Raw genomic sequence first — 25,870 nt, 5'->3', positions numbered from 1 at the left:
AAACTTCTTTTGGTATCACTTTTTTACCTCTAAGTTTAAAACATACCTTCACATTCCATAGGGTTAATATTCTTTTCTAGTTGTACTGCTTTTCTTTATTTTGTATTTAATTTTTTAATACATCTGGAACTTCATGGGATATGTGTGAGATAAAGATACAAATGAATATTACAGATACTTAACCTATGATCTAAGCATCATTTATTGACTAGTGCTTCTCTTTCTCTTTAATAACTTATGTCCTTTCTTATTCATTGAATTCTTAAGTATAAAGGTTTATTACAAAGCTATATTTTGTGTTTCACTGAGCTTTTAATCTATTATTTGCTGGGTCCATAAAGTTTTAGCTTTTATGAATTTTTAATATTAGTATATGCTCTCCTCACAATTCTAATTTTAAAAAGCCTTAGATTTTTTACTTATTAATTCAGTTACACTTGAAATAATTTCAAGTTGCAACAACTTATCATTATGCTTTTAATTCTTAAATCTATAAATCTGTTTGAAGGCAATTCTTCCTCCCTGTACAGAAAGATGAAATGTTTCCTTGATTCAGATTTTTAGATACTTCCATGAAGTCATGTGCCTTATTTAAAGTTCGTTCAGTGTTCAGCAAACATTTATTGGTCATCCATATTTCAGAAATGTAGTAGAAGTTAAGAAAAGATCATTAATATAAACGAGGAGCTTGTATCTAGGAGGATTGCAGATAAGAAAACCGGCAAAGGGTAAGAATCAACCAAGAGGAAGAATGTACAGTGTACAGAGGGGTTATGTTTTAACTATGTTTTGGAGGCTGACTGGCAATTAGCTAGCTGAAAAGGAGGAGTATCTGTTTTAGGAAAGGAAACTGAAAATGCAAAGGCACACAGGTATCAAAGAGCATGACATAAAGATGAAAGGGCAAGAATTTAACTGGGACAAAAGTATAGGTAGGTTGTGAATGAGGTCTGACGAGCCATCAGCCAGCAGTATACACAAATCTGATTTTCTCTCATGTGGGCATTGGATAACATTGATGGGTTTTAAAAAGGGAAGATATGTGAACGTGCCTGTATTTTAGAAAGGTTTCAAGGGGGAAATATCGCAGGTAGATAAGAAAAGAGTGGAAATGAACAAAAAGGGTTGGTTGATAATAAAAATGTGTTCAGTGAATGAATGAAACATTGAATTAATCATTGAATGAAAGAACTAGAATGTATGATTAGAATCAGATGCTGAAAAATAATTGATGACTTTATTTGGATTATCCTTATTTTAGTGAGATGGTTGATATAAAAACCAGTTATTGGGATTAGAAATCAGTTTTCAGTGGGAGATGTCAACTATTGAATATTTGAAATCATATCTCATGTCATTGTTTTTTCAAGCTAGTTGCTGATAGTATGTGTGAAATAACATACTATTATTGTTTTATTTTGTTTATGAACTGGTTATATATATTCACTTTTATAACTATTTTAGTAACCCTAATAGCTGGCCAGGGTTTTGTTTGTTTGTTTTCTGGGTTTAAAATTGTAATTCCTGAAAATAACAACAATATTGTATCCTGTCTTTTAATACTTATATTGTTTTTTTTTCTATTTCATCTTTTAATATGTTGGTCAGAATTTCCAAAAATCTGTAAAATTAATGGTAGTAGGTATTTTGTTTTGTTTTTAATAATAATAGGAATGCCCTAATAATTCACACGAAGTTGATGACTCTAATAACTTTTATTTTTTAAAAACATATTAAACTTAAGAAAAACTCATTCCAATTATATTTTTTAAAAATCACAAGGTTGTGAAATTTTATCAAATGATTTTTTGGGATCTACTGAAATGCAGATATATATTTTCTGACCAGTTGATATGCACTATTACATTAGTTATTCCATGATTACATTAGTTATTTCATGATTTTTTATTCCATGCTTGGAATAAAATCTATATGGTATGATACTTTTTCAGAAATAGTGATAAATTTTATTTTTGATATTTTATTTAGTATTTTAAAATATTTATGGCCATAAATAAAAGTGGTCTAGTATTACTTTATATTCTGCTTACCTTGTTTTGTCTTCAAAGATATAACCCTGAGATATTGTAAAATCTCTAAAAGTTGAACAAAATATTTAGTTACAGTAATTATTCTATTCTTAATGATTCAAGAAAACAAATAGATTTCAGATTGTCATCAATAAAAGTCATCACTGAGCTATATGACCTTGGATAAACCTTTCTCTCTCTGTCGTTCATCTAGAAAAATGAGGGGTTTGGACTACATGTACCCAAGGTCACTCTGGCTCCATCTTTCTGTCAACTTGTATTCATAGAGAAGTAGTTTCAGCTTTATGGTAATAAGTGAAGCTGAATTAATAAGTTTAAGAGCAATAATACTCTATAAGGTGGAATTGGATCATGCCATGATGAGCCTGGAAGATTTAGACTTGAGTTCTAAAAAAAAAAAATATTAGTGTATAGTTCTCTACTTGGGCCCTTGAACTGTTGAAACTGAAAAATGTTGACCTTGTGGTTTATCTAAAATTTCACTGGAGAAGTGTGGACCAGCCAACCCTCTCTGTTCTGTTCAACACACCTGAAACATTGGACCTTAAGGGCAGCATATGGGGGACCAGGGGCCTTGGATTTGTGTCCCACTTCTGCCCTTTACTGGCCTTGTGATCTTAATCAAATCACTTACCCCCTCCTGGCATCAGTTTTCTTATTTACAAAATGGAATGTATTTAATTACTCTTGTAGCTTTTAGGTTCTCTGATATGAGAGTCCATAAATAAATAACCCCTTAGTAAAATATCCTCAATTAATCTAGTCGTCCGAGGTTTACTTTAGAATATATGGATCTCAGTCGACCCTCTCAGCAAAGTTTGGAAGCAAATAGGCATCGTATCAGGGGCCCTTTTAAGTTAGGTATAGACTCTAGAGAATTTGGTGGTGTGCCCAGTGTGCTTAGTAAGTGGCAGAACCTCAGCCGGAGCCTAGGACTTCTGATTCTTCAACTGTGTTCTTTACTTTGTATGACACATTGTCTTCCATTAAATCCCGTGATCACCCTGTGATACTTTTCAAGCATTCTGGCACATTTTTCAACTCTTTGAAATTATGAGGACCTACTAGCCATCTCCCCTTGGAGTTCAACCTTGAAATTCTGTTCACTTATGATTTTAAATAATGTAACATAGTAACACTTTGTTCATGTGCATGCTTAAGTGATTTCTTGAAAAGTACTCCATCTAACATTTATCCCTTCTTTTCCTGATTCTCTTTCAGATAGCAGTTCTGTGGATGAAAAGGTTTTAAATCATGCATTTTCTTCCCTGCTGAGGGATCTTGTCTTTTGTACATGTTTGTTTGTGACATATTAGACCTGTTTTGGTTCCTCTGTTTTAGTTGTGAAATGTGCATGTTATCACAGCTTTCCATCCTTTGGTTGTCCTTTAAGTGTGCCCCCGATATGTTGCATTTCTGAAGAGGTCACACCTGGCCAGCTGCGCTTCTTTAGCTTACACTTGCCAACCTAGGGGTCTGCTACGGTCAAACTCAGCATCTGTTCTTAAGTCTGGCTAATCATGATCTCCTGGACTGACCCATGGTCTTCACTGCATATACTGAGTTTTAAGGGCAAACGGTATTTGTGATATGATTTACTTTCCTGGACTCTGCCAGTGCCTTTGTTTAAATGCTGACAGCTCATTTCAAAACCTCCACTCACAAAAACATGTAGCTTTGACTTGGAGCTGACCCTGCTTAGCATTTGTCATACCAGGTGTTATGTGTCTAGTGCAGTTGACCCATGTCCCAAATTCCCCTCTATGCAGTTACTGTATGCTAAAAGTCTGTTTTCTTTTCTTTCTTTCTTTTTCCCCCTCATGTTTTATTTAAGGCTCGAATAGTAAGTGGCAAAGATTTGGATGCTTCCAAATTCTCTGCGCTCCAGGCATTTGGTGGGTAAGTACATTCATAACCTTCCTAAAGTATTCCTTTCATCAGTAGTACTTGGCTGTGCTCTCAACATATGTATTTTGAATGCAGGATGTTGCATGTGGTATAATTAGATAGCCTCACTGTGCTTTCTTTTTTCACAATAAAGTAGCTCCTAGAGTGTTTTTTAAAAAAATATATATGTATAATTATATATATATATATAATATATATATATATATATATTATATATATATATATATATATATATATATATATATATATATATGAAGAGTCTATATCAAAATCACCTAACCAGATTAGGTATTAACATTAACATTACATACACAAATAAAAACATAATTTTACTAAATGTGCTCATATTCATACAGTTAATACTAACTTTGATCTGCTTGTTTGTACTTAGTGATATGTGTGTAAACAGTTTTCTATGTCAATGAGTTAATGAATGTAATCTCCACTAACATTTTTATAGTGGTATTTAATGGATGGGTAAAAAGTATTTAAAATTTAATCACAAAATAATGTATGAATTATATTCTATATGTAAAATACGCAAACAAAATAAAAGATTCCCTTTAATGCTCATAATTATACATTGGTATCAGTTTGACATTTATGTTCTCAGACCTTTTCTGTGTGCTTGCATACATATCTAAGCTCAAAGAAAATTGTTTTATATTGTGTATCGCTGTATATTTAGCATAAATTAGGCTATTTTGTGTATAAATAAACAAGCACCAGTTTAGTGTTGACTTTGTAGCAGGTACTTTTACAGTTGTTTTATGTATAATGACTTGTTTGATACTTACAATGGCCCTATGAGGTAAGTGTTATTTTGACTTCCATTTTACAAATGAGAGCACCTATGTTTAAAATAGTTTTAAAAAACAAACTTCCCCTTCATACAGCCAGTAAGTGACAAAATCAATATTCAAACCCTGCTAGTCTAGTTCCAGAGTCTTACTGTGCTATATTGTATCTGCAACTCATGGTTTCCTTTTCCCTTCCTTTTATTTTTTCCATCTAACAGCGTGTCTTGGGAAACTTTTCACTTTCTTATTTCTAAGTGATGCAAATATTTTAAAATATTTATGTAATATTTATTTGTTCATTTTTCTATTGATTTTTAAGGATATTTATAGGTGGTATTATTGTAAATGATACTGCAGCAAACATATAACAAATTGTTAATTTGTTATGGGTGGACTAAAGCTTACTCATAGAATAGGCAGACAGATTAGTTGTTTTATTAGAGTTGACATTTGAACACATTTGTATTCAATATAAATAGAAACAAGATTTAGATGCATATTTTAGGGAGTTTTTAGGCAAATAAATACTTTCAGTTATAATTATAATACTTTTATTCTTCAAAAATGAATATTCTGTTAAGTACATCCACTTAAATGAACTTATAAAATGTTAAGTTTAAAGCTCCTGGAAAATAACATATACCATTTTTCTTCAAGTAAAAGTAATTAAGGTGTTTTTATGTCTTAAACCTTTCTATGTCTTTATATATGTGAAGAATTTATTCACAATCTTACTGTTATATCACAACGATTTAAATTTAAGAAAACCAGCTTACATAAAAGCTTATCATAAAGTATCTATAGAAAATTCAAGTGAAAAATGGATTACTCTCTTGTCCGTATCTCACACAAACTGTCTCTCCAAGTTTACTAGACATGATAACTTGACAAAATGAATGACAGGTTACCATAGAAAATAATTAAGTTGAATTTCAATTTACTTATGAAAAAATGTTGTATGTCAAGATCTTGGAGGCTAATAGAGTTTCTGGTCTTATAGTCCCTGCAACTCCTCCTTGCCAATGGCATCCTTCATTTCATAACAACTTGCTTTCCTAACTCATGTCTGAATATGGACTTTATTGTCAGAGCAACAGAGTTAGTCTCTAGATTCATGTTTTTGTTAAGGGCAAGCTGTATAAATGCCTAGCTAAAATAGGTTATCTTTGCCTTTTGAATAGATCCTTTCCACATGGTTTTCTTCAGAGACTGTTCATTTCAAGGACTTTCTAAGGGAGTTTAAAATTCTGATGCTATGGGGAAGGGGCCATTAGGACCATTTGCCATTATCTGAGTCTGTATTTCCCCTTGAAGAATCTTGAAGATACCCTTCCCTTAAGTAAAGCCTTCAATCACAACTTCTTTCAGAAAGATTTGCTTCTTGTTTTACTTCCCCATACATATTTTAAAATTATTTTTAATAAAATGAAATATTATTACAATTCTTCTATATATTATAATGTCTACAGTCCTGGCAAACTAAGATTGGAGCAAACTTTCAAAATAGGGAGTCATTGCTTCTTCTTGACAATACTATTTTATTGTTCACTCTTTTACCTTCAACATTCCTGATCAGTTCAGAGCCAATCCACAGTCATCATTCCCTCCCCTTTCTCAAGTGTCAGTGAAAGAATAGTCTATACTCATTGAAATAGGATAATGGAGCTAACCATGCTGTTTTCTGGTTTCTGCTGATCTCTTCATATATTTCTTGTAAATGTTGCTGGAAAAAAACATGCCAAAATTTATTCTGCCAAACTTTTCCCATGTATCACAATAAATTTAGACAGGTTCTAGAAAAGGAATTGGGAGATGTAGAGAGAAAAGATAAACAGGAAATCGAAAGAGAGAGAAGACTGGATGGATGCATGTTTCAGTGAAATTGTTCAATTTAACATTTTACATCCACTAGTAGTTTTACAGAAGCTTGGTGACTTTTGTTAAATATGTAAGCTAAAGGGCACACTAGAAGCACACACCACGATGGTGTTAGAGAGGTACAAGAGCTTTTTTGGAGGAAACATCCCAGAGATGAAGTAGAGAGACAGCAAGAGCAGGCATGAAGAGCCTTTGGACCATGGCATGGGTCTGACCTCTGGGAGAGGAAAAGGGGGAGAGAGAAGGAAGGACTGGGTATGAAAAGTTTTAAATGAGGTTACAAGAAAGTGCCAGTCAAATCTATGAGGAGTCCTAGAGGAAGATTGCATGTTAGAGAGGTCCCACATTGAGCAGAAGTCCCACATTTCTATTACTTCCACATGCTCAATCATTGGTTGGGAGCAGCTTGAGGAATGTGGCCTTGGGTTAATGCTGCAGTGTATTCTGTAGGTGAAGGCTGTCATCCAGCTACACTTCTCTGAGGAGATTTTCTCTGAGGGATGTTTGAGTGATGCGTGCTCATGGCTACCCAGAATTTGATAAGTCAGTTTGATGAAATTACTTTAATAACTAATAGTAAATGAAGTCAGACAAGTGCCTTCTCCAAATATGAACCACTCTATTAATAAAAATGATACACCTTATCCATATGACATAAGTTCACCCTTCCCTGGTCATTTGTAATAATAGTTTTATTGGTTGTATGATGAATATGATTTCAAGGCCATTTTATGTATTTTTAACTTTGTAGTCTCAAGGTACTAGCTTTGTCTGTACCAGAAGAGTATAAAACAGTGGTGGGATAGGGAAAAGAAAGATCGTGTGAGAGGAGAGATGTTGACCTTTGTTCCCTTTCTTCTCTAGTCACCTAAGGACTCTGCAGGATAGTTCTCATAGAAGTAAGTTCCTTGAGCCTGTATAAAGGAAGGTTTGGCTTCTGTTCATGGTTCTGAACTAGGCTATATCTGCTTTCCTTAATTCCAGGATTCTGGTGATTGTTTTCCAATGCATTGCCAAGGCTGAGTCAACCTTGTCAAGCAAGAGGTGATATTGAGAGTAGTAAGAAAAATCAGAGATAGAGAAAAATAAAGAAATACTGATTAAGGGCAGGACACTGAGAGTGTCAAATAGAAAAAGAGAAGGTTCTGTTTTGACTTCAATTTCAGATAAATACAATTGAAATATCTATATCTAAAAAGTTTCTCCAACAAAGAAAAAAAAGGATTCATGATCAAAAGCGAAGTGGTCTCCTTATAATTGGAGTTAGAGCTAATATGAAAAAAATGCCTAGATAATCCCGCCCCAACCCAGTAAGGACTTAGTAACATTAACTTTGGGTGTGAGTCAAGCCGCTTTCATTTATTTATTTGTTTGTTTGTTTATTTATTTATTTATTTATTTATTTATTTATTTATTTTATTGGGGTACCATTGGTTCACAAAATCATACAGGTTTCGCCCTTGCTGGTTTGGCTCATGGATAGAGCGTTGGCCTGCAGACTGAAGGGTCCCAGGTTCGATTCCAGCCAAGGGCACATGCCCAGGTTGTGGGCTCGATCCCCAGTAGGGGGAGTGCAAGAGGCAGCCGATCAATGATTCTCTCTCATCATTGATGTTTCTATCTATCTCTCCCTCTCTGAAGTCAATAAATTAAAAAAATTAAAAAAAATCATACAGGTTTCAAGTGTACAACTCAACCAAATATCTACACACTGTATCACCTACCCACTGCCCCCAAAAAATGCAGTGGACCTGAATCTCTTAAAAAATGTGATTCAAACCAACTGATCTAAGAGACAGCCATTCTAAAGCGAGATTAATTCATGAATGAGGTCCTCCTATGGACAAGGCATTGGCATAGCTCTGTGGAAAGAAACCACAAAGACCAACTCTGAGTTTAAAATCAATTTGGATAGAAATCTTATAAAATTATACAATTTAAATTCATAGGTACCATAGGAATGACAATCATGTAGGACCATAAAAATTGTGTTAATACTTTTCCATTGTAAAGAGAGATAAATAGAAATCAAGAAGGATATTTAAAGCCATGTAGAAGAATTTATATTTCACATTGCATAAATGAGGAGCCATTAAAAACACTTAAATGGAAAAGTACTGTACTTTAAGGAGATCAATCTTTAACAGTATGTAGCTTGGACTTAATGGGGAGGAAGGAATGGAAGAAGAAAGATCAGTTTGCAATTGTCTAGGATGGTAAAAGGTATTGAGGACTAAAACTAGACTGATGGCAATATGAGTAACAGTAACTTAAAATATTATTAGTGTAAGATTGAATTCCTGTATGATAATGGATTGTGAAACTAGACCCTGTTTGTATCTGATAGCCATTATACTAGTGAACTCCAAATCCCCTGGAAGGAAAAGATCTCTTCCATAAAAACAACTGACTGAAAAGTCAAAGAAAAACAAATATTTCCCTTTTTCTCCAAAGAGTAACCTCTTACTGAGATTGACACAACTGTTATGTCATTTTCTTAATATTTGGCACACTTATTCAAGTATGAAAGGATGTTTGTGCAGGATAAACCATGGACCCAGGGAAGGTATTACAGCAGTAGAAACACCCATTTTCTAGGCTTAGGATAATCTCTGGCCCTTTCTTCAAGAAATAAGGAAGTTACTTGAGAGGATAGAGAAGAATCTAATTTTTTGTTGTTGTTATTTAATATTAGTTAAGATTATGAAACCTCAGGATCATCCTGGGTGGCAGGCAAGGGAAACCCCAAATTTTACTCGTCACATAAAGGCTACTTTTTATCCTTACGATGATGGGGTTACATTGTAGATCCAGAAGATGCATATGATCCCTGTCCATATCAACCCAGGATGCAGATAATGTCTTCATTGCAGGGAAAGAAACCACAGCCACCATCAGCTCTCCACAGCTTTCCTTTAGCCATTTCCTGGCCCCGGAGCCATCCATAATTATTGCACATAATGATTGGCTCCTTAGAAAGGAACTGCTTTCCCTTTTTACCTTTAGGTGACTGCCAACTAAAACCAAACCCAGGAAGAAGGCTACCTTTCCCTAGCTTCTAAGAGCGCTAACTCTACACCATAGTACTTGAGACACACTTTAAAGGAACCCCAAATTGTGCACTTTCCAAAGACTAGTGTTTTAGCAATAGAAATTGTATTTTATACCCAGCCGCTGAGGCTAAATCTTTTCCTTATTAGCATGATGCTAATTCTACCTCCCTACCCTCATGACTCCCATTCAAAATCATTTTTCTTGTTCTTGGCTTCACCTCAACAACAACAACAAATACTCTGACGCCAGTGCTTGTCATACTTTCTTCGCTGAGCATCGCAGGAAGACCCAGCTAATTAATGTAGCAGCTACAGTAGACAATACAGTCTCAGAAAAATAAAATTCTGAGGTAAGAAACCTAAGGAGAGCATATATGCTGGAGAAAATAATGCTATGTTTTTCTAAAGACTTTCTGTGTTCAAATTGCTTATTGAACATTTATATGTTACTATATATTTTCAGTTCTTTAAAATGGATTTTTAATCATGACCTCTCAGTCTCTGGTTTGGCTTACATTTATTAGAAAACCTGTAAATCTTTATGGATACACCACACAGAATCAATTTTAATCTTCCAATGCCTCCCAGATATGTTACGTGTTTGAGGAGAAGCAAATTAACATCACTGCTACATCCTTTATGAAGATAGTATTTGAGTAGTCAGTCTTAAAACAGTGCCAGTTCAATAACCATGGAAAATGTCATCTGTCACATTGAGCAGAATAATCACTTGTTAGAAAATTACCAGTTATTAGACAAAAACATAGAAAATAACTCTAGATAAGGTGGCAATTATAATGAATAACATGGTTTCTAAGCCTGATGGTTACTTCCAAGATGTAATTGATTGGGCTGTTGAGTACATCTAACATTTTTAAAATATCATAGGGGGAAAAATCATGGAGCTTGATCATTTTATTTCCCAATAAAGCATATATTAAGTGCTTTTTAGTATCTTTTAATAAATGAATATCATATTTTATGAAGGTATATAATATAGCTTTCCTCTTATAGGCAGACAAGAGTAGTGCATGCCATATATATATATATATATATATGCATGCCAAAGCGACTGAATGACCGGTCGCTATGATGTGTGCTGACCACCAGGGGGCAGACATTAAATGCAAGAGCTGCCCCCTGGTGGTCAGTGTGCTCCCACAGCCAACCTCCCGTGGCTGGCCAACCTCCCGCAGTCCCTCCCCCTGGCCTGCTGGCCCCAATCAGGGCCAAATGGGGCTGGCCAGGAGTGGAGGTTGGCCGGCCATGGGAGGTTGGCTGTGGGAGCACACTAATCACCCAGCCATCTGGGAGGAGAGAGACCCCATCTGTGCATGAATTTGTGCACTGGGCCTCTAGTAGAACAATAAAATAATCACTGTTAACACAATAGCATGCTTCTGTGACATTGTTATTATAAGCATACCTCATTTTTTGACCTTTGCTTTATTATGCTTCATAGATGTTGCATATTTTATAAATGGAAAGCAAGAACCTCCACCAAGAGAAAGGTTACAACTCACTTTATTATAATACTCACTTTATTATAATACTATCTTTATTACAGTGGTCTGGGACTGAACCTACAATATTTCTGAGGTATGCCTGTACTCGCTTCTTATTTAAAGTAACAACTTTGCTCAATCCATAATACTTTCTTAGATATTAAACAGCTTGCTGTCCAAACCATACCATAATTCTCAGGTATGACCAATTCTAAATTGAAAACTAGCAGATGAAGTAGGTCTTGGTTTTTAATCTACCTTAGCATTTAGAAACAGTATAAAGTATTATAGGATACATAGAGATAATTTGAATATCATTTAAAAATAGCAATAATATGTCAAATTCATAATTATTGTAATAATATAATAATACCTTTTAAATGGTTACGATATAACAGGTCTGTATCTAAGCATTATTCATACATTATCCCCTCTAATCTTCATCACAAATTTTTGAAGTAGATGTTAGATAATTATTCCATTTTTTAGATGAGGTGACTGAGGCTTAAAGACATTAAGCATGTTCAAGGTCAAGCAGTGACATGCGATCAGAGCTGGGAATTGATCTAGGTCTACATGCTTCCAGGGCTTGACTGCTTCACTATTATGCCAAATTGATATAATTTGCAAATAATCTTATTTCTGCATCAGTTCTTTGTAATTATATATTATATTCTAAACTTAATGTTTCATCATGTATTGGTTTGACAAGGTTTCTACAAAGATATATAAAAAAATGTGAGATTATACACACACACATATACATCCTATATAATAAAAGCCTAATATGCTAAGTGTCCAGTTGTCTAGTTGTCCTTTCAAAGAATCAAAGCATAATCTGTATATATAAAAGCCTAAGTGACTGTTAAGACCGGTTGACTGGTCGCTATGATGTGCACTGACCACCAGGGGGCAGACACTCAATGCAGGAGCTGCCCCCTGGTGGTCAGTGTGCTCCCACAGCCAACCTCCCATGGCCGTCCAACCTCCCTTGGTCCCAACCCTCCAGTCGACCAGCCTCAGTTGGCTCTGATCAGGGTGGCCGGCCAACCTCCCATAGCCCCTCCCTCCAGCCAACCCACCTCCCATGGCCCCTCCCCCTGGACTGGGCGAGATGGCCCCAATAGGCTCCAATGGTGGCCAGGCTGAGGGACCCCACCCATGCATGAATTCGTGCACTAGGCCTCTAGTATGTTAATTATATGCTAAGGCCGCTCAACCGCTCACTATGACGTGCAGTGACCACCAGGGGGCAGACACTCTGACTGGTAGATTAGCTTACTGCTGGGGTCCGGCTGATTGGGACTGAGTGAGATGGGCAGACACACCCTGGAGTCCTTCGGTGGTCCCTCCCCACCTGGCCAAACTCCTGCACCGCTCCCTGGCCCTGATCGTGCACTGGTGGGGTCCCTCAGCCTGGCCTGCACCCTCTCGCAATCCGGGACCCCTCTGGGGGATGTTGGAGAGCCAGTTTTGGCCCGATCCCGCAGGCCAGGCCTAGGGACCCCACTGATGCACAAATTCGTGCACCGGGCCTCTAAAAATATATATATATATTCCTATCTAGGTTCCAGAGAGACATTTACTAAGTAATTTCAGAATACCTCCTAGAAAAACATTACCTAAATGTGTCAATATGGGTTGAATGACTGGATCCAAAGTGTAATAGTTCCTGAGTGGATTGTATCATGGGGAAGCTCCTAGTAGAGTGCTTCAGGAGTTGTCTTCAGACAGATTATTTTTAATTAAACCAGATGCAAACATAAAAGCTGCAATTATTGGCTTTGAGCATGATATAAGGCTGGGCAACATAACTAGTGTATTAGGTGATAGAATTACTTTCTGAAAGATCTTAGCATACAACAAGAAGCTGAATCAAACAGGATGAAGTATACATAGTGTATCAGTCAAGATAAGCTAGGTTATAGTACAGTAACACACAACTACCAAATCTAAGTGTATAAATCAAACATTTTTTGTCATCCATACATATCTTAAGCTCATATAGATGCAGGGGAGCTGGATGAAGCTTTTTCTTTATAGTTGCTCAGGGCATACCTTTGTTCATATTGCATTGGACAAAGCAAATTACATAACAATAACTAGGTTTAAGGGGAGGATTGGAATGCTACCCTGTCATATGTTCTAAAAGGAGAATAGAACAGGAATGTTTCTGAACAGCCCTAATTATCACAATTAGGGATAAGTGGAGATCTTACACTCAGACTCTGCAGAAGAGAGAAAGTGCAATTCAATGTCATGGCATAAAAAAATATCTAAAGTATGCATTGACTCTAGCAGCAAATTAAGTAAAATTGTGGTGGAGAGCAGTAGACCCGAGAGGGCATAGAGAGGAGAACAGTGTGGGAAGACCCGAGGGAAGCTTGCTGCATATGGAGCTCTGCTGCTCGCAGGGCTGCTGTGTTCAGTTCAGGCCACAGCACTTGGACAGGGTTTAGACAACAGAGAAAGCTTGCCCATCAAACAAGCAGACTGAAAAGGGGTCTCAAATCACGCCATCTGAAAAACCACCAAAGCAGATGGTGAATCTGGAAAAGAGAAGGTTTAGGTGAGAGTATGTTCAAGGTCTTCAAATAGTTAAAAAGATTAGGTATGAAAAATTAAATTGTCCTGATCTTCCCAGAGAGCAAAACATGGATCATTAGAGAAATTATGTGTAAGCAGACTTCTCAATGTGAGGAAATATTTCCAATAAGAGCTGCCTTTATAAAGACGAAGTTGCCCATTTTTAGGGATATTTACATAGCTTGTTAGAAATGTTGCAAAGGAAATTTAAACATTAGATGCTGGATTCCTTAAAGCCTCTCCCAATCTTAAGATTTTATTACATCATATACTAATATTACATCCTATTCTAATATAATCACTGTATCAGAGAGATGTTGTCCTGCAACAAACCACCCTAACACTCAGTGGTTTAAAACTATGAATCCACTGATCTTGTTTGCATTCACTTTCACACGTATGGTCCACTGGACAGGGCCTACTTCTCACATGGCTGTGGGTGTCTGGCTGTTGTCTGGGCAACAGACGGGATTGGACCATGTATCACTCATCTTCCTGCTGGCCAGACCAAGCTTGTTCCTATGGTAGTGACAGGACTACAAAGGAACAAGAGGAAGCATACAAGGCCACTTGAAGACAAGGCTGGAACTGACAGCCATCACTTTGGATATATTTTCTTGTCCAAAACAAGTTATAAATTCTGCTCAGGTTCAAAAACATAGAAGTAGACCCTGCCTATTTATGGGAGGAATGCACTAAGGCCATTTCTATGATCTACCATAATCCTGTATACCTACAATTAGATGTTCTTCAAAATTACATATTTTTCATAACTTAATGAAAATAGAATGTTATTGCATATATTCACCTTCAATTAAACTATATTTTCAGTACTTGGAATTATAAAAAAATAGCAATTACATGAAAATATCAGAATCTCACTTGGCATTTTTCAACTACCTCAGCTACAATACAAAGCACAGGCTGATTTAATTTCCAGTGTATAAAATGCTCTGAAATTTTAAGAAAGGAAGGTATTTCTGACTTGGAGTTATCAGGGCAGACTTTATGGAGAAGATGGCATTGAATCAGGATTTGAAGTGTGGTTAGAATTTTGATATGTAAATATAGAAAAGAAAAGGTAGAGCAGGAAGAAGTACAAAAACTTCAGTAGTCCATAGCATCATGGGCAAGAGCATGTACTAGACAATAATGTGTCAGAGTATATGATGGAGCAAAGTGAAAAATGCGTTTGGAAAGGTAAGTTGAAACTCTGAATGCCTGACTAAAGATATTAAATATATTAATCTTTTGAGTAACATATCTATAAATTTGAATACCTGTGTCTTGTGAAAATGACTCAGGTGTTCTGAGAACATAGTGGCTGAACAACAGCTACTGGATAATGACAATGAGAGGAAAGAAACTACAAATTTATATACACAATATTGTATATAGTTTTCATTAACCAGCACAGATTCACCTGCCAAAAGTACAAGAAACTTAATTTTCAGAAAGACATTAGTCTGCAGAAGAAAGTGTACTCAGGCATAGCAGACATCTATTTTGCTTTGAGTACTTTTATGTAACTCTGTCAACCATGATAAACATCACTGTAATTCCTGCTCATTATCTTCATGGTTAGACTGTAAGGTCCTGGGTAGGAAAGGCCAAAGGATGAGGTTGGTGGAAGCCATCACTGCTCAGAACGCTCAGAGTATAAATCTTCTCACACAAGGTGACACCATCTGCCACATAATCTTGACATACAATTAGCTTCAGAAAGCAATACTTGCAATGATTGTTCTGGAGCGACAACTACAGAATCTCATGTTTCAGAAGTTTCCCCCAGATTAATGATAAGATGCATTTATTTTGATCGAGTGTAGAAACACCAACGCTATAAGATAGGAGTGACTGGAGCAATGGATTGCATGCAACAGAGCATTCTATCTGGGCAGAGCTGAGACTCAGTTTTGACCAACATGATGAAATCTGTGAAAACTCTTTCCAATGCATGTTTGCCTCCATCAGTTTATACAGTCTGAGGAGAGAGAGTACGTGGACAGCCCTCCCAATTAGGGTCCAAGCTTAGACATACTTGATGGAAGACTGGGTTAGAGGAATGAAATTGCTGGGCAACAGAATTGGGGGAAGGAGAGTGGGATTCCTGTAAGAAGTTTTATCATAAGGGAACAAAGAGCCTGATGTGGCAATTGAGTCTCAGTGGTGAGACCTGAATTGTGGTTACTGTGAAGATGTTTTAAGCCATCCTTAACGCAGCTACTCTCATTGCATAAGTAACTTTTAAGGAGAAAAAAAAAGGGTATACAGTGGGGCCTTGACTTACGAGTTTAATTTGTTCCGTGGCGGAGCTCGTAACTCAAATTACTCATATGTCAAATCAATTGTGAACGAGTGAGACATGTGATGCTAGGCTGATGTTGTGGCGTTCACTGTGACGTTCGCTGTGCCAACTAGCGGTGGGGTATCTGAAGCTGGCTCGTAACCCGAATTTTAGCTCGTAACTCAAAGCAAAAAATAGGCCGAGAGATGGCTCGTATCTCGAAAAACTCATTAGTCGGGACATTCATAAGTCAAGGTCCCACTGTATGTGGCTTTGGGCTATATTTTTAGGAACTAAGCAAGACTTCTGAGTGCCCTTGCCAAATGGATGTGAGCATCTCAAAAAATACAAATTATATATAAAATACTAAGTGAAGGCAAATAATATCTTCCCTTTTTCCACTTGGTCATTGGGGCTCAAGGAGGGGAACTGCTACATAATTTCTGGGCAAAAGACAGGCAATAATGTGATTAAATGGTAAACACACAGAATTCGGAATTAAAAGGCCTAGTTTTCAGTCTTGACTCCACCATTTATTAGCTGGACAAGTCATTTAACTTGCGAGTCATACTGCCTCTCTTGAAAAATGCCGATTATTATAACAATTAACTCATAAGGTCACTTAGTCCATCTAAACTTTTCCACCTACATATGCACAAATAATAGATTTGTGATATGTTATAGAAAAATTAAAAGCTTCAGTCATGGTAGCCAGAAATAGGGTTTTCTGGAACTAAGGGGTTTTGTACAACACAGGACTTCAATTCTAAAAATGGCAAAGTCCTCAGCAAGCCAAGATTAGTTGGCCACCTTACGAGATCTAAGACATTCTTGCTGCCCTAATTGGCCACAGAGAAGGTTTCTCTGAGAAGATTAGCATACCTATAACACATGTGTAGCTCACTAGAACTCTGAGAATTAAATTAGGTGTTACATTTCTGTCTCTGCAGGTATCTCTGGGCTTCTGCCTGAGAAAATGTATGATTCAAGCTTGTGAGGTAATTGCCTACAAATTGAATTTGGTATATTTCATTAGGCATGACTGTTTGCCCTGGAAAATACAAGGGTCATATCTCAAGAAAGAAAGAGACAGGGAAGAAATGAGCCATAACAGGTAAAATGGAGAGTCCTTTTCTGAACTGAATTGATAGTGAGGAAGAGGATCTTGGGTAGAACAGAAATCTGTTTTCTTTCCCCTTGAAGAAGCCATAGTAGGGAGAATTTAGCAGGGCTCCCTCTAGTTTCTAAAATCTTTGATGTTTGAGTGAAGCTATGGCAGATATTGACAAACTTCTCCCCTTTCAGTGTGTCCTACATTCAGTTTTCTGTTTTTAATTGCTAGATATTAGCTTTATCATCTCAACTGAGATGAGTCTTTTCTTTACAGTTACTGCAAGCTGGAGCATGCGAGGGTTTTATTTCATTATCTTTGGCAGGAAGGGCCAACTTCTTGGAGTCAAAGCTGAAAACAGACCTTACCACTGCTTAGAAACTTCATACTTTTCTGCATCACACTGTTAAACATATCTCTAATGAAAATATGTTTTATTATACTTTATTTTATGCTCACTGTGTGCAGGCTACAATTGAACTGTCTAATAAAGATGCTGATACAATACTTTCCAAGTTTCTCTGGCATCTAAATTCTATTGAGACCGCAGAGCCAGGCAGAATAAACACAGTAAAAATCCAACACAATGTAAATATCAGTGGATTTGAGTAGAGAGGAAAAACTTAGGAGAAAGACTATATAAATTCATTCAAGGTCAAGTCAGCACATTCATTGAGGGCACACCAAAGCAGAGGCACTTTTCATCCTATGGGCCATTTTTTATTATAGGATAGAGAAGCAGGAGATCATCTATCTCCTGTGGAAGTTGCATTTAGCAGAGACCATAGTTGAGGGGATAAGACAGTCATGTGAATCATAATGGATCATAGGAAACAGAAAAGAAAAACCAAGTGGCCTTATGCCCAAAATGTTAATTCATGATCTCTATCTTAATTCATATTTAAGATAGATACTGCTTCTGACACGAACAATGCTTGGACGTGGGGATTAGTGTTTGATTTTGGTAGATGAATACGATTCACAAGGTGTATTTCTGGGACATGAGGATTTTAAAGATAGGCCAGTGCTAGACCAGGAAGAGCCTTCAGTAACGGCTAAGAACTATGGGGTTTTTGTTTGTTTCCTAACCCACTTTTCTAACGGCAAATACCCAAATAATCTGTTGGTTTACTATTACGGCAGTGGTGTACTAGAGAAAGTACCAGAATCTTCTGAAGGCAGGGAAGAGTCATGTGTACCTCCCTCTTCCTTTAGATATTATTGTATCACCTGCATATTATAGCACCTGTTCTTTCTTGATGAAACACCATTTTTAGGCAATCAGGTGGCAGGGAAGACATTTGAACAGTCAGTTAAAAAATTAAATCTCTGTTATATGAAGATTGGGGTGGAAGTTGTATATAATATATACTGGAATGAGACAATTTGGAGACTTGGAATATTATTTACAAAAAGAGAGCAAAGGGACTCCTTTATCATAATAAATGATGATTTAAGCTTTCAGCATCTTCAGTTTGGGAAAAATATGAACTGGATAGTCCAACAGAAATCTTAAGGAAACCTCTAAAAGTGAGGGACTAGATCATTGGTGAAAGCTTAGGACTAGTATAGAAATTTGAGATTCAACTCTGCAGAAGTGATGGCTAGATGGAAGTGGCACAGATTGAGTATAGAAATGTAGGTTGAATGACTATGAAAAAACGATGTTGCTAAACTCTCATGAAAATGCATACTACTATTTTCCCTGTCATGTAACAGAAAGTTAGGACACATGCTGTGATGTAGAGACTGTAATAAGTTGTTGATTCGGGATCTCTTTGACTTACTTATGTTACCATACTAACTTTCATCTTCTTTTTTGATATAGAAATGGAATTCATGAGCTTTAAATCTGGTATAAGATTCTGATGCATGGATTTAAATTCCAGCTAAATAGCTATTCAGTAGTATAACCACAGATGAGTTACCTGATTTCTCTAAAATTATTTTTTCATCTGTATAAGGAAATAATTACAATTTCCACCTCATTCCATTGCTATGAGTTTTAAATGAGTCTACATATGTAAACATTTAACTTAATGTTTATAGCACATAGAAAGCAAATGTCCATTACAAGCTGGACATTAATAATTGTTCCATGTTTTCAAATATGCTTCAACATGTATATCTCTGATAATAAGTTTAGATTTTAAAGATCAAACTATATTTTAATGAGAACTTATGTGCTCACATCAGAGAATACCCTTTTCAATGTAAAAAATCCCTATATCTGCATATTCAAATTGGACTATGATACATCATTCTGAATGGTCTAAAAAAAACCAACAACAATGTAATAGAACAGCCCCACAATTAAACCAAAGAGCTCAGCTGGTCTGCACCCAATGGGTTTCCAAAAAATAACTCTTTGATCCATATTCAATTTCAAAGTTATTTTGTATAAATTGAGCAATAAACAGAAAAAATAAAGTTGGACAATTTGGGCACAGAGAATGGACATTGTAGGCATGTGCTTAGTTTGACATTGGTGTAAGACTTCCTGAGACCAATGGTTTTGTCCAGCAAGCTGGCCAATTCAATTATTTAATTTAATAATATTTCAATGTACTGGGAGAATTAATAATAACACTGCCACAATTTCTCTTTTGATGGGAATAAACATCTTAATATTATTGAATAAGTTCAGAGTTTTATTCTTTTTTATTTGGTGTTTTATTTTATAGTGTGTGTAGTAGGTCAGTTATTTGAAATTTGGCTTCTCCCAAGCAATTCCATGTCTGTGTCATAGAGGGATTTGTGATTTTGCTGAGGCACAAATTTTATGTTGTTGTTCCCAAATCCCCGTTTCCATGCTGCCTTGCTCTCTAGTCACTTGGAAATTACATATGATAGAGTTTTCTTGTTGTTTGTAAGTCTCATGTGTATATGACAAGTGCCTACTGTTCAGTATTTTTTTTCTTTTGGCAAATAACAACCTGTAATTTCAAAATGGCTAAAATGAGTTCAGGCAAGTGACTAGAGTCTAGTCCTTGGTAATTTCATCAAAAGGGTTGGGACTCCTCTGTTTCCCTGTTTGGTTCACTGTAGGGCTCATTCCTGTGATTGCAGAATCTACAGCCCTAACTCCCTTGGCTTGTGCCATTATGAAATCATGGATGAACCAAAGGGCATTCAGAACAGATCCCCCAGATGGGTCAGCCTTGCATTTAGAGGGAGAACAATGGATTATTGTGGTCTCGTGCCAGAAGGTCTCCTGGAAAGGAGATTTCAAAGCCTCTCGTCCTTTCAAATAAATTCTCATATTTTATCACCTTCACTATCTGATGAAGGTTCTGTATGTCAAAACCAGAGTCATGCTTTTAATTCCATTTATCTCATTACATCTTCTCTCCTTTTATACCAGATCCAGCAAACAGAAAGTTCTCTGGCTCTTAGTGAGAAAGTTCTCCTGGGGTCTTTGCCCTCAGGAATCTTCCCCCACCTCCCTTCCTTGCATCCAATGCAAACTAACTTACATTCTGGTTAACATACCCTTCGGTTTTCATTTAATTCATTAGCTCTCTCATCTCTTACAGAGCTGTATGTTTAAAGTTCTCCTCTTAGTTTAAAATACCTAAATAATCCCTTATTCAAACTCAGCTAGGGTCAGCATGATGAAAAGATCTAGAGAAAATATATGTTGAGTGATCCAAGGTCACTGTTCAGTTTTAACTTTTCAACTTTGTTCTTTGAACAGGTCAGAAATCTTTAGATAAAGTAAAGTTTTGCCATATTTTAGCATTTTCTTCTTTTTCTCTTTTTTACTCTATGTTCAACTGACTAATTGCCTGGCAAAAATGTCCACATCCTAATCCTTGAAATCAGTAAATATTTTACCTTACATGGTAAAATGAACTTTGCAGATATGATTAAATTCTGGATCTTGAAATGGAGAAATTATCAGGATTATAGGCAACTTCTGCCTCTAGAAGCTGGAAAAGGCAAAAAAAAAAAAATCTCCCTTAAAGCCACCAGAAGGAACGCAGTCCTGCTGACCCCTTGATTTTATGACATCTGATCAGACTGTAAGATAATAAATTTGCATTATTTTAAGCCACTAAATTTGTGGACTTCATTATAACAGCAATAGGAAACCTATATACTATCCCTCTATTTTTTTTCCAGTGGGTCAAAATAATCTCTAAACTTGGCCACCAAAGCACTGTGAAGCTTCTGGAACACCTGTTCTTTTTAGTTTCCTCTCTTTTATCTCATTTTGGAATGTGTGTGTATGTATGTGTGTATGTATCTGTGTTATAGCAGAGCCTCTTGTGCAAATTCACTACTGTCACTTCATGAGAATTGGGATTGCATCTATCATCAATCTAACAAACTGTTTATCCAGTGTCTGCTGGGTACTCAGTGCTGTGCTATGTGTTGTTTTAATGATTCTTCTCTAAGAGGTTATAATGTCTTTTGCAATCATGAGTTGAGAAATAAACTTGGAGATGAAATTACTTGCAACCTGAAAAAGCAGTTATCTTTTCCATTAGCTGGCGTAGAAAAACATTTCTTTTCCTATCTGGAGAAATATGTTCTCAACTGGAAATTCTAAGACCACTTCATTCTGGAAGTTATTACTCATAAAGTTATTTGCTTCTTTGCAATGTCAGGAGGACAGTGCTAAACTGAAAAGGAAGCGTGAGGCTCACATCTCCTAAATGAGAACAGGTATGACAAGCAGAAGCAACCTCTATTTTGTCAACTCAGCAGGGTTTCCAGAATCACGGGCCTTCTTGAGGGGCCACTGTCACTAATGACTGTGTTGTGCATGTGTGTTACCAAATCTGAAGTTCAGTGGCAAGTGCTCTAGATTGCTACAGACTGTTTCGGATTTTCTTAGCAACCAATCTGGTAGGCACTGAAGGACTAAACACAATGAGAATTTTATGATTTTCAAGCTGAAAAAAAATAACTGGTAGCTCTAATCTGGTATGGTTTTACCATGATAATTTATAATTTGGTGTTTTAACCAATAAGGGAATAATTTGTTTGCCTTTAGGTTTTTGTACATCTCATATAAGTGTTAAATCTGTTTTTATTAAACAATGGAAAATACAAAAAAGAATAAATCAAAATTAATTGCATAATCCTACCATCCAGAGATAACTACAGTGGACATTTTGGGATGTGTGTGTATGTATGTGTGTATGTATTTTAAAACAATCCATTCTCAGTTCAAAATTTCAAAGAGCCCAAAGGTGAAATAAATACAAAGCCCAAGTCAATTTCTTTCCCACTTCCCATGATTAACCAGTGTTTACATTTTCTTGCATAGTCTTCCAGAAATCCCCTTTCTTTCTCACTCTGTGTGTATCATCCTGATTGGCTGGTGGGCATAGCATATATATATATATATATATATATATATATATATATATGATTTTAACAAAATTGAATTATATTTAGTATTATATTTAAAATCTATTTTCATTTAGAAATTTAAGCAATTAGGTGGTTCCCATTATTGCCATTTTACAGATGAGGAAATTTAGAGTTAGACATTAAGTCCAAGGTCACACAGCGAGCAAAAGATAGAAGTGTGTTCTGATTCCAGCCCTGGCTTATTTCAGAACTCAGGTATTGTAGACTTCTTCTCATGCCAATAAATGTTTACAATTATTATTTAATATGGCGTAACATTAGAATATCATGATATATCATAATTTAGCCAAATTTTATCATTAGATATTTAGGTTATTTCCTTCTCATTATTCTAAGTAATGTTCTTCCTAAATTATTTTGCTAAAATAATTTACTAGAAGCTTACCAGTAATTACTAGGTTGGTAAATTATCCTCAACAAAGATTTGATCAATTATTTACTTGTACTATTACATATTACTAGAGGCCCGGTGCACGGATATATTACTGCGGGGATCTGTGGGCCTCCACACCTCCTCAGCCTGGCCTTACCCGCCAGCTGCCAGCTCATCGGGCTCCAGCCCGCTGTCCCGGTCAATCCCACACAACACGAAGTAGTGTGCAAAGCAGCAGGCAGCCAGGGAGGAGCTGGAGCCCAGGCTGGGTGCCACCAAGGGATCCCCTGCTCATCCAGGCCCCACTGCGCCTGCCTCTAGCACTGGGGCGCACAGGGGGAGTGTCCGCGCTCCCACTGTGAGAGCGCACTGACCACCAGGGGCAGCTCCTGCATTGAGTGTCTGCCCCATGGTTGGTCAGTGTGTATCATAGCTACTGTCTGGTCATCCAGTCACTTAGGCTTTTATATATATAAAGATTATTTACATTATATCATAATTCTCTCTCTTGGCAATCTAAAAGGTCAAAATGCATCTCATTTCTTTAATTTGAATTTATGTTACTAGTGAATTCACATTTCTTATGATCATTGTGACTTGCATTTTTAATTTTTTTATTTTGTGATTGCTCTTCCTATTGATCTTCTCTGGTAAATTATAATTTTTATTAAGGCTTTTTTCTATATAAAAATCATTTATAGATTAAGGGCTTACATATCATAATATTTTACTTTTTATCATATTTTGAATATTATTTATGGTCTTATTCACCTTTAAGAAATTTTAAACTACCAATATTCCCTTAGTTTCTTTGGATAATAATTATAAAACTATTCTCCATACCAAGATTATAAAATGATTTTCTTCTAGCCCTCTTAAGGAAAACATTTGTATCTTTAGTCTATCAACTTATTTAAGTGTATGGTATGAGAGATGGAAAAAGCTACTTTTCCAACTATTTGTGTAATTAATGAAGAACATTTAATGAAGAATATATTCTCCAGATATTTTAAATTTGAGTATTTATCATAATGTATTTGTAACCAAATCATATTTGGTTATTTCTGGACTTTCATTTTTCTATCAGTTTTAAGGTCAATTTCAGACCTTTTTAAAATAAATTATAGACATGTAGGTAAAAATGAAATGTCATAAATTTTGGAAAGAAAGAAAGAGAGCTATTTATTTGTAAATTGAATGATTATATAGAAAAGTCTAAGGAATCTACAAAACAATTACTGGAACTAATAGTAAAGTTAGCAAGGTAATAGAGATTGAAGGTCAATATAACCAAAGTCAAATTTATTTTTATACACTATTGGTAAACAATTATAAAATTAAATGTTTAATATTTTATCAAATTGCATCAAAACACATACAATATATAGGAAAAAATTTTTAATGATGCGCTAGATTTGTATCCAAATAAATATGGGTGAATGAAGTTAAAGAAGACCTAAAATATGATTATGTCATGTTTCTGGATTGGAAAATGCCAAATTTTTTAAATGGCAATTTTTCTCAAATCAGATTTCTAGTCAATCTTAGTCATAATACTATCCACTTTTTTTTTTTACTAGAAAGTGACAAATTGATTCTAAAATTTATGTGGAAATGAAAAGGACTTGAATATTCAAAGCAATTTAGACAAAGAACAAGTTTGAGGACATGCACTGACTTCAAGATATAATATAAAGCTAAAGCTGCAATAATCAAGCAGTGGGAATTGTCATAAAATGAAAATATATCAATGCAATGCACTTTTTGGCACTTTTATTGCTTTTGAAAGCAGAGTTATAGCATTAAATTGGAAAGAAAGGAGAAAACAAAAGAAAAATTGATCACAACATGGATGGACCTTGAGAATATTATGCTAAGTGAAATAAGTTAGTCACAAAAAGCTAAGACTCATATGGCTTCACTCATTTGTGGGATATAAAACTGAAACTCACAAACATAAACAACGGTGTGGTTGTTGCCAGAGGGTCGGGGGTGGGAAGGGAAGGGGGTCCTAATATGAAGTGACAGGAGAAGATTTTACTTGGGGTGGTGGGCACACAGTGTAATTATATAGATCTTGTAACATAGAAACCCACACCTGAAATCCAGATGATCATCCTGACCAATGTCAACCCAATAAATTTAATTTTTTAAAAATTGAAAATATAATTATTATACATGCATATGGAATACATTTTTTGAGAAGCTAAACATTTGGAGAGACATGAATGAATCTTGCAACACACAAGGCATGTGTTTATGCAATCAGCAATGATCAGGAATCAGAATCAGTAAAAGGGATTATTGAAATGGAAAAATACGGTATTAAAGGTGTGGCTGGAACATCTGTATCAGTTTGGTCACGTTAACAATGTTAATTCAGAAGAAGGGTAAGCATGATTGAGTCCTGCTGATGAAACTTTGTCACAGGCTAAAGGCCATCCAAACAGGCACAACATCAAAGCAAATGGAAAAGAAACTTTTGCGGGTAACCCAGCTATTGAAGAAGTAAGATGTGTCAGAGATTATCAGAGGGAGTAGGCATTTGCTTAACTTTTTTTTTTTTCAATGTAGATGAAAATGGTCCTTTTAAGGAAGACTGAAAAATGTTTAGCAGACTATATCTGGTTAAACATCTTTGATGGATTAATTCACAAGACTATTGGGTGGAAATGCATCTCATAAGCTTAAATTTCTCCTAGTCATTTTGAAATCATGTGCTAATGGAACTATGAACATCTTTTCAGAACCTAATCTCTTCCTAAGTATGGGATTTTCTCTATGTAAAATAAAACTATTGATTTCGTAGTATTTTGCACATAACTGGCCACCTTACCAAGTTATCTTGTTGATTCCAATAGTTACTCAATTGGCAACTGGTGTTATGGGGCGTTCTCTTTAAATAATGGCATCTCATTGAATGTAGAATTAAA

At 35.8% G+C, this 25,870-nt stretch overlaps 1 protein-coding gene across 1 annotated transcript in view; it reads left to right on the top strand.

The window, feature by feature from the left end:
* UNC13C (unc-13 homolog C) overlaps positions 1-25,870 on the top strand; it is a 503,951-nt gene that overhangs the window by 108,304 nt on the left and 369,777 nt on the right. Inside the window, exons 2-3 of the mRNA XM_023751588.1 lie at positions 3,273-3,295; positions 3,886-3,950. Coding sequence (XP_023607356.1) covers positions 3,273-3,295; positions 3,886-3,950 — 88 coding nt within the window. The remainder of the gene's footprint in view (positions 1-3,272; positions 3,296-3,885; positions 3,951-25,870) is intronic.

The sequence above is a fragment of the Myotis lucifugus genome, unplaced genomic scaffold (genome assembly GCF_000147115.1).
Source record: "Myotis lucifugus unplaced genomic scaffold, Myoluc2.0 scaffold_23, whole genome shotgun sequence".
In the NCBI taxonomy this organism is placed as follows: Eukaryota; Metazoa; Chordata; class Mammalia; order Chiroptera; family Vespertilionidae; genus Myotis; species Myotis lucifugus.
Note: the sequence above shows the minus strand (reverse complement) of the source record. Positions and strands in the feature narration are given on the sequence as shown.